General features: G+C 36.9%; 1 protein-coding gene across 12 annotated transcripts in view; it reads right to left on the minus strand.

The window, feature by feature from the left end:
* FIP1L1 (factor interacting with PAPOLA and CPSF1) overlaps positions 1 to 10,010 on the minus strand; it is a 74,706-nt gene extending 64,696 nt beyond the window's left edge. For 5 of the 12 annotated variants that reach the window (XM_012499505.2, XM_012499510.2, XM_030818937.1 and 2 more), the window contains exons 1-5: positions 9,696 to 10,009; positions 8,493 to 8,537; positions 8,346 to 8,385; positions 4,601 to 4,658; positions 3,057 to 3,160 (exon numbers count right to left, since the gene is read on the minus strand). In XM_012499505.2, coding sequence (XP_012354959.1) covers positions 3,057 to 3,160; positions 4,601 to 4,658; positions 8,346 to 8,385; positions 8,493 to 8,537; positions 9,696 to 9,780 — 332 coding nt within the window. In that variant the 5' untranslated portion in view covers positions 9,781 to 10,009. Of the gene's footprint in view, positions 1 to 3,056; positions 3,161 to 4,600; positions 4,659 to 8,345; positions 8,386 to 8,492; positions 8,538 to 9,695 lie in introns of all 12 variants that reach the window. The other 7 variants (XM_012499511.2, XM_030818941.1, XM_030818939.1 and 4 more) reach the window with 5 other exon arrangements.
* Between the last annotated feature and the right edge of the window lie 252 nt (positions 10,011 to 10,262).

A 10,262-nucleotide genomic window follows, 5' to 3' on the forward strand; every position in this document is an offset into this window, starting at 1 on the left:
TCATCACCCCTCTTTTCCACTTATCACTGGAGACAGAAACTAAAAAGCATGGCTTTGGGCAGCTAAAAGCCTAAAACAAAGCAAAACAGAACAACAACAACAACAACAAAATAAGGTGCGTTGGACAAGCTTGCAAGGTCTACAAAGACATAGCAAAAGCATCCTAACTCCTTCCATAAGTGATTTCAACCATCTCTTTTCATCTACCTTATCCTCCAGCCATGTACTTCCTCCAAGGCATGCTCTAATACATTTATTGTTAAGCAGTGTCCTCCGCCTAAAAACCACTGTCTCCCATCTCAAAAATTATTCAAACAAGTTCAAATGTTACCTCTGGGATCTTCTCTTCAACATCTGTAGGCTTTTAGCAATTCTCCTCTTGAACCTTTTGAATCACTTAGTACATGTTTCTATTCTAGCACTTATGTTGCACTGAAAATATTTACTCACGTGTCTGTCATCCTCACTACCTATGGAAAATAATAACTTCTTGTATTCTCATCAATTAATACATTCACAGATAAAAAATTGCTGCTTTCATGTAACTTTATCTAATTCGTTAACTCCAGGAAATTTCATGGTGATTTTACCAAGAGTTCTTTTGTAGTATGGTAAATGTAAAAAAATAATAATAATAATGGAATGATCACAGATGGTTTGATAAACGCACATTATCTTTGCTACTTAACACAGTGACAGATAAATTATGTCTTTAAAAATTATTTATTGAGTACATAAATGGATCAATCTCACAGAGATAGGTAACAAACTACTTTCCAAGATAAATTATTCCTACTTTAAGAGTTGCTTTTCTTCATACCTTACTTACATATAAAATGAACTTGTAACAAACGTATGTTACCTAAAAAAAAAAAAAAAAAAAAAATGCTATTTTGTATTTCCTAACAATTTACAATAAATCAGTTCAGTACTATTCCTTGGACACAGTTTGTTCTTTAAATTTGCTTCTGAAAACGCTGTGCATAAGTAAATGTTTATCAAATTTCATTTTCTCACTGTCTTTGTTTTCAAGGGATATACCTTGAAATATAGAGGTTAAACAACTTTACACTCTTCACAAACGCCTGTACTTTACTTTCGAAATGCATAAAATGAATAAAAAATAAATCAACTGATAAATGGGTAAACGCATAGATAGAGGGATCTGAGTTCAAGCAAACAAAGCAAAATGTAGACTGTATAATCTAAGTGATGGGTAAATGAGCATTCACATGTCAATTCCTTCAACTTTTGTGAGTATTTGAAAATTTTCATATAATCAAATGTGTAAGGGGAAAAAACCTTCAGAGACAACTGTAACTAAGTAACATTCAGTTTATTTAGTCAATAACCATTTACTGCACACTTACTATATTTAAGGCAATGTGAGGAAGAGAAAAATTCATAAATCACAGTTTCTTGTTTTTTTGAAGAGTTTTGAATACCATGGTTTCTACTCTATAGAAATCTAAAGTGTCTAAAGGTAATAAATATGTATAAACATAATTACAATGCATAAAACTGAAAATTGCTGTAAGAAATAAAGTTTAGTAAGGTACTATGGAAGTCCACGTATATTCAATATTTGAGTGCAATTTCTACCAAAAAAAGGTCCCATTCATAATCCAAAAAATTGTCATTTGCTTCAAATTGTTCTATAACTTACAAATACAAATAGTTTTACATATTTAATGAACAAGCAATTATTACAATTTTATATGTGTTCCTTTTGCATCAGGCAGATAGTAAAGGCCTACTAGTACTACAGTATAAGCCCAACGTTCTCATTAATTATTTACTTTCCCAAATGGGAATGAGGAGCACATTTACAATAGCCACCCCTAACATGAAAAATCAGCCTCTTTACTCTGTTCCCTAAAAAGGTGCTAGGATTTTAAAATTACATGGGTAGTCATTATTATAATACAAGACTGACTATAACAATAACTGAATTGGCTTTAAGCTTCCTGAAATGACTTCTGAAAACAAATGACTCTACTAATAAAATATTTAACAATATTTTTGTATATACTGGTTGATTCCAGATGAGGTTGCTTAATGAACTATAAATTAATGTATTTTATGTTTCCAACGCATAAGCTATAATAACCACATCATACAGCCAATTTGAAAAACAAAACACATTGACTCTTATTCCCCTATCATAACTAAATCACAATTCGTACTTCAATATATTTCCCTTCCAATCTTTCTGTAAGATTCTTTATGCGCTCAATGAGTCAATGACAGTCCATTTACTTGGTCCAGTTTATTGAATACAAAATTTGAGACAAACATCGGCCTAAAAGGCCTAAAGCAGAATTAAAAACCTGAAAACACTATTAAGAACAAAAAGAAATACTTCTGATATTGGTTTTATTAAGACAAAAAAATTAAAAACCTAAACTCAGGTCTGGATAAGTAATAAAGTGAAATAATAATAAGTACAGATACAAATTACAATTTAAGGATTTCTAATTCTAATCAAATAATTTATAGTACTTTTTTTTTTTCTTTTTCTTGAGATAGAGTCTCACTCTGTTACCCAGGCTGGAGTACAGTGGCTCGATCCGGGCTCACTGCAACCTCCGCCTCCCAGGTTCAAGTGATTCTCCTGCCTTAGCCTCTGGAGTAGCTGGGATTACAGGTGCCCACCATCATGCCTGGCTAATTTTTGTATTTTTAGTAGAGATAAGGTTTCACCATGCTGGTCAGGCTGGTCTTGAACTCCTGACCTCAGGTGATTCACCCGCCTCGGTCTCGCAAAGTCCTGGGATTACAGGCATGAACCTCAATGCCCGGCCTAGCACTCAATTCTTTTATAAAAACACTTTAAATTCAGCATCAAAAACTGCTGCTTCCATGTACCTTTGCCCAATCAATTAACTTTATTTTAGGAAAGAAGCATCTTCATGATGAAGCTTTAACAAGAGTTCTTTCACGTTAAAATAGAAAAATGTAAAAACAATGGACTCAACCACTGAGAGTTTGATATATGAACACTCTCCTTACTATATAGCATTTACACAATTGTTACTTACTAAAAAATAACTTACCCATACTGTGGTGCTCCCGTTTTAATGTCTCCTATAGTGACATGAACATCATCTTCATCATCATCACTGTCACTATCACTGTCATCTTCAGTCTCAGTCACTTTCTACATGAACATAAACAAATTATAAAATACATTCAATAATCCATTGCAACATCTAATATTAATAACTAAAAAAAGTAACCACCCTGTTTTTTTTCTTTCTTCTTTCTTGAGACAGAGTCTCACTTTGTCGCCCCGGCTTGAGCGCAGTGGCACGATCTCAGCTCACTGCAACCTCCACCTCCCAGGTTCAAGCAATTCTCCAGCCTCAGCCTCTAGAGTAGCTAGGATTACAGGTGCCCGCCACCATGCCCAACTAATTTTTGTATTTTTAGCAGAGACAGGGTTTCACCATTTTGGCCAGGCTGGCCTCAAACTCCTGACCTCCGGTGATCCACCCACCTTGGCCTCCCAAGTGCTGGAATTACAGGCGTGAGCCACCATGCCCAGCCCCACTCTGTATTTTTTTGAGATACAATTTAAAAGTTACAAGCTTATAATGCTGCCACCTATTTCAACTCATAATTTTGATGTTCTACATGATAAAAAGGACAAGACTATGAATAAAGAAATAAAATCTTTTTTGGCATCATCTCATTTTGGTAAAAACACCTCATTTTTTTTTTAACTATCATATCTGCCCCTCTTGCAAAAAGGATCTAAAGCAACTTACTAAGATATCTACAAGATAAAATTATAAAAAATAAGTATTTGAGAAGTCTTGGCAAAAAAGAATCTAAGAGGAAAACAATTTTAAGATTCACAGTGTCACAAATACAAAGTACCAAATCAATTAAAGAATTAAAAAAAAAAACCCCAAAGCATAAGAAGTACCAAATAGTTAAATAGAAGCTCAATTATTCTTGGTATTCTTGTATACTTAGAAGAGGCCCTACATGCAAATTCTACATTTGTGAAGATTTTACTTTGGCTCCTAAAGGCTATTTTGTGCTTAATCACATCATAGTAAATAAGTAGACCACATAGGCAAAATAGTTTTTTGTATACAACTTCAAACCTGCAGAACAATAACTTCCTTCTTTTTATAGGATTAAAATGTACAAATATTCATAGGACCAATGATATGTTCACCTCACAAAGTATCAATGACATGCAGGCATGCAGTCAGGGATTGTCACATACATTAAAAAGCAACGCTAAAAAATCGTAACAGTGAAAGGTTGTGGGACTCAAAACTTGCTCTGAAAACCAGGCTCACTATATTCAGTAGATTTATAACCATTCAATTCCTTGAAAGCAATAAACATCAAGCCTTTGCACGTACTATTTTCCTCTGAAGTCTTTCTACTATTTCTTTTCCTCATTTTAATTCCTATATATGTTTTTGATGGCACCAGATGAAGTAGGAGATGCAAGAAAGGGCCAGATAACACCCGATACTGAAGGTAATGTAAAATGCCAGCTTGCTTTCTATGTAAACTGTGAAGCTATTGATAAAGATTTGTATCACGAAAGTAACTGGATTTCAAAGCCTTATGTTACCGGTTTTGGTACACCATTTTCAGCAGTTTCATCTTCAATTCCAGATGGAGGATTAGCACTACAAACAACAAAAATAAGTATACATGTCAGACATTACTTTTCGGAAGTACAGATAGATTATATTAGTATTTCTAAGCTTTAATAAAGCTCCTAAAATTATTGTCTCCACTGGAGACAGTAATGATAAAATCTGACTGTCTTACTCCGTTACTTCTAGTAACTTGCATAAGACAAGTACTCAACATTGTAAGTAGAATGCAAATGCCAGGCTGGGCACGGTGGCTCACACCTGTAATCCCAGCACTTTGGGAGGCTGAGGCCGGTGGATCACGAGGTCAGGAATTCAAGACCGGCCTGGCCAAGATGGTAAAACCCCATCTCTACTAAAAATACAAAAAAAAAAATTAGCCAGGCAGGCATGGTGGCGGGTGCCTGTAATCCCAGCTACTCGGGAGGCTGAAGCAGACAATGGCTTGAACCCAGGAGGCAGAGGTTGCAGTGAGGCTGCAGTGATCATACCACTGCACTCTAGCCTGGACGACAGCGTGAGATGCTGTCTCAAAAAAAAAAAAAAAAAGAATGCAAGTGCCTTCACAGTTTATTAATGATTATTTGATGGTGGGCTATAATTCAAGCTTTTTACACATTTTAAAAATATATGACAAACTTAATCAATTTTAATTATCCTAAATCTTTACTGAACATCCACTGTGTACCAGGTACTACTGCTGTAACTACCCAGATCTACAAAATACAGCTTCCTCTTTTCCTTGGTGCTCAAGAACTCAGATTTGTGGTATAATCACATTATCTCTTTCAGTATTCAGTTAACATACATGCTTCTTCTTGGTTCTCTGTGTTATCAATCTTATTGAAGATACGTCCTTTGTTGAATAAAAAATAAAATTTTAAGATTAAAAAATGTATCTTCATTCAAAACTATTCTCCAATTTGATATTAATAAGGAGCTAATTCTAATGAATGATAAAACTGCTTACTTTTTTAAGACCAGTTAATACTTGAACTTGTCCTTTCATAACAAAACTGACATGTAACAATAAAACATTCATATTCCCATGAAACTCAAGCATATGGTCATTTACCAGCAAATAACACTTCTAGTACCATAATGTAATTGGTTTCTTACATTTTTTAGTAATTAAAATTTCAACAGTGGGAATTAACCATCACCTCATTTTACAGATAAGAGAATTGAAGTACAAAGCAAGTAGCTGATTTGACCCAACTTTCTAAATTATTTAGTAGCATTCTTAACAAAAATGTCCAGATGCTGACACAGTTCAGAGCACTTTTCATTAGATTTCTGCTAATCTCTTCTAAACTTCACTTTCTGTCAGGTAGTTTCTATGTAAATCAATTTGATCTTTACAGTGGCATTTTATAGCACAATCACCAAATAAAGCAAAATGAAAGATAAAAAGTCAAAACATAACTGTTATATTTTCATTGTTCTACTGCCTGCTTCAAGAAAACAAATATGCAGCTGTAATTGTTCAGTACATTTACCTCCTGCTGAAATAAGCTTCTAGGTAGCCAGAAACAAGTCCCATTTGCTTTCTATGTCACAAAACAGTATCCTTTCTTTAGTCAAAACTTGGATAGATATAACACAATTGGAGACTGCAATGCAATGTTTAAGAAAAACAAAGGCTTCAGCAATGAGCCAGTCAGTAGGAAACAGGCAAATTCTAATAGCAGGAACTTAGGTAGAGCAATGCAATGATGTACCAAGCCAGATAGCAGTAGGTTTGGCAGAGTACCTTTCTTCAATAGGCCTACTCTTTTGGAAGTTTTAATTTTCTATCACCATTAAAATGTTAGAAACATGATAAAATTTTAAGCTTTTTCTAGAAAAATAACACTGTAAAGGAAGCTGTTTTTCCCCCTATAGGATGAAATCAACTCAACGGCTCCCCAAATGAAGTTGTAGAAAGGAATATAAAGCTATGTTGACAGTGACACTCAGGGAAGGTAGCAGGTTCCCTCCAATAAATTTTAGCAAGTTGTGTATTGCAGAATTAAAATTAAAGAATGTTTGATTAGAAAGTAAGCTTTTAAAATTGTAACCAATAAAAATAAAAATTAATGGGATAAAGATTATCATATAGAAAAGTATATTTGATTATAAAACTATACCCTGTAATTAATTTCTTGACCAACTGAAGGAATGGGTACAAAGAAATATTCAATCACTTCCATAACATAAATTAAAACTAATCTCACCTTTGTGGTTGAGATCAGAATTAGGAACTGAGTTGAATACATACATTTTAAAATGAAATAACATTTCAGATAATATACCAATGAGTGAAAAGACTACAGGGGATTTTTTGGGTAAGGAAGTTGAACTGTAGTTTCAGCTCCTCCTAAGCTATTTTTACTTCCATTTCTCACTTTTTCCCCTCTATCCTTTTTTTGTTGTAACAGCTTTGAGATGCAATTCACATATTACACAATCTATCCATTCAAACAGGACAACTGAGTTTTAATATGTTCACATAGTCCAACCATCACAACTGTCTAATTCCAGAACGTATGCATCGCTCCCAAAAGGAACTTTGTATACATCAGCAATCACTCACCCAACTCTTAGTAACCACTAATCTGTCTCTACCGACTGGCTTCTTTCGCTTCCACGTTTGTAAGGTTCATCCGTGTTGTAACATCTACTTCATTTTATTGTCCCTGCCAAATAATATTCCCCTGTATAGATATAATACATTTAATCTATCCATTCATCAGTTGATGCAGCTGCGAGGTTTATTTTTTTCCATTTTCTATTAAGAATAATGCTGCTATGAATATTCACGTACAAGTTTTTGTGTGAATATGTTTTCATTCCTCTAAGGTGGAGGACTCATATGGTAACTCCGTGTTTCACCATTTGAGAAAATGGCCAGGCTGTTCTTCAAAGCAGCTGCACCATTTTACAATCCCACCAGAAGTGTATGAGGGTTTTATTTTTCCATATCCTCACCAACACCTGTTTTATCTTTTTGATTGCAGCTTACTCGGTATGAAGTGGTATATCTTCCACTTTTTAAATCCAAATATTCTTTAAAATCTTCTAACTACCTCTCCCTCCATTACAGACACTAATGCATGTGGCCAGGGTAATGCCGACATCTCCATGTACTTCTTTGCATGGGTTGTTTCTTGAAATCCGGGGTAAAATTCTGACTCCCTGTATATGTTCTATAAATGAATACTTACATCTTTCTTACAGTCTAACAAAGAAATCAACCTTATAACAAATCAGCTAATTACATTTTGAATGTAAACAATACATAGCATTGAAATTACAACCAAAGTGCCATTATACTATCAAAAATGTTAATAAACTGGAAAAGCAGTAGTAGTTTGGAGTGTTCCTGATTTACTTAAAAACATTTTCAATTAAGTTAAAATATTTTTATCAGTAGCTTAATGATTATACTGTATACTTCACTACTGAATTCACTTAAGAGTAACAAGTTACTTAACAGTGTAAAATCAGTCCAATCCTAAGTTCAAAAACTTTGTCCTTTAAACTACCAACAAATAGAATTGGCATAAGATTAGGTCCTGAAACTGGAATAATCCTTAAAGGATTCAATGTCCTCCAAAATGTTGTAAGTCAGTGTTGTAATGAAGCCAATGATTGTAAGAAAATAATTTTGACAACTGACAGAACCATTGTATCACACAACCTGTGTAATAGGCATCAACAGAAAATTTCACTAACCTGGCATTTTCTTCTTCTGGCCTTTCAACTTCATTTTCATCTACCAAGTAAAATAAACAAATAAATAAATAAGCAAACAAAATAAAGAAACCACTCTTAAAGAAACTAGTATTATGAAAATCTGAAGTGATCATCACAAGCACTAACCTAGGTCCTTTGCCAAATCACTGTGCACATGCACGTCCCATGGGCCTATAAGCACATCCAAAGTTAGATCACCTTATAATTACTTAACAAGATACGTATTTTATGGAAAAAAAAAATCAGACTTTACTGCTATAAAAATAAGCTTAAATTTAAGAGGTATTGAAGATTTTCCAGATCTTTGTAAAAGAAATCCTACACATTCACATTTCAAAGAGTAGTAACTAATGCTAAATCTTGCCACCAAAGACAACGTTTTTTTTTTTTTTTACAAGCTTATCAAAGTTACATCATCAAGGACCTGCATGGTGCCCAAAGTGCACTTTTACTATTCTATTCTAAAGACAATCAAGAATGTATGTTTTAGGCAAGGAACAAACATTAACTTTCGAATCTGGTGTAACAAGCAAGAAGGGATTGTGACTTAAAGTTAAAAACCATATGTCAAACAAGTACCCTCCTAGAGAGAAGTACACGATGCATTAAATTTATTTTGAGAAAAAGAAATACATGAGATGACACTGAAAACTATAAGCCGAAGGGTCATGAGATACCTCCATGATGTAGGTTAAACGGCAGTCTCTTAAAAAAGAATAACTTCACCTTAATACAGGAGACATTCAGAGTTTTCTTTATGGGCCATCTTTCTCTCTCTCTCTCTTAATTAATTATTTTTAAAGCACGACTTTCAGACAAGGAGGTACCCTTGCAGGTGCATTCCATACAAACTGACCATCAAGAAACAAGACGTTAGTTGTACAGCATTAACTTTATTTAGCTATTATTACAGAATGACTGTTTCTGAAAGAAGGGACAGGAAGGGCACCCTAAGGCCACAGGGCAAAAACAGACACAAAAAAACACTACCTCAGAATCGACAGAAAAAACAAGGGTAAACGGCGCAGCAGAGAGGCGACCGAGACGCCCCGGGGAAAGCACAGTGAAGCCGGGGGCCAGGACCGGTCACATCCCCCCAGCCCGGCCCAGCCTCCACAGGGTGAGTGCGCATGGTGGGCGTGGGCCAAGCGGGAGACCGCCGCGGGGGCTGAGGGCACGCGCACGCCGCGCTCGGCCTAAGTCAGGCTGGACAGGACTCCCAACCAGAGGCCCGAAGCGGCGGCGCGAGAGGCCAGGGACGCCGGCCGTTTGAGGGCCAAGAGGGGAGGCCTGAGAGAACCCGAGAGACAGGGACAGGAAGTTTCGTACCGCCATAGAGCCACTCTTCCTCCTCATCCCCTCCGGTCCCGCCGCTCAGCTCCGACACTAGGCGCTCGACCTCGCCGGCCGACATGGCCGCCCCGAGCGCAACTTAAACGCGGCGACAAACAGCCCCCTCCAACCCCTTCCCCAGCCTCGCAGCCCCGAGGCGCGAGAAGGGCGCGAACCCGCCGGCGAGCGAACGAAGAAAGCTCGAGACTCAAATTCCAGGAAGGCGGCGGCGGCGGCGGCGGCAAAGATGAAGCCTCCAGCGCAGGTCCGTCTGCGCATGCGCAGGAGACCCAAGCGGCGAGGCGCGTATAGGTGGCTTCGCTTCCGCGGCGGCGGCCACCTGGGCCTGGTTGCGCCTGCGCGCTGAGGTGGGCCCCGCCCCTCTAGGATCCCGCTTGGCTATTTTGCGTGGCTTCCTACCGTGGCGTCCTGAGTCGGCCAGAGTTCCCCGCCCCCACCCTTCTTTTTAATAACCCGTATTGCCATTGCTGGCGAGCACACCATTGTTCCCTTCTACTCTTCGTGCTATCTTCTCAACTTTTTATTTGTTTTTTAATCTTCCGA

This window comes from Nomascus leucogenys, chromosome 9 (assembly GCF_006542625.1).
Source record: "Nomascus leucogenys isolate Asia chromosome 9, Asia_NLE_v1, whole genome shotgun sequence".
Taxonomy (NCBI): Eukaryota; Metazoa; Chordata; class Mammalia; order Primates; family Hylobatidae; genus Nomascus; species Nomascus leucogenys.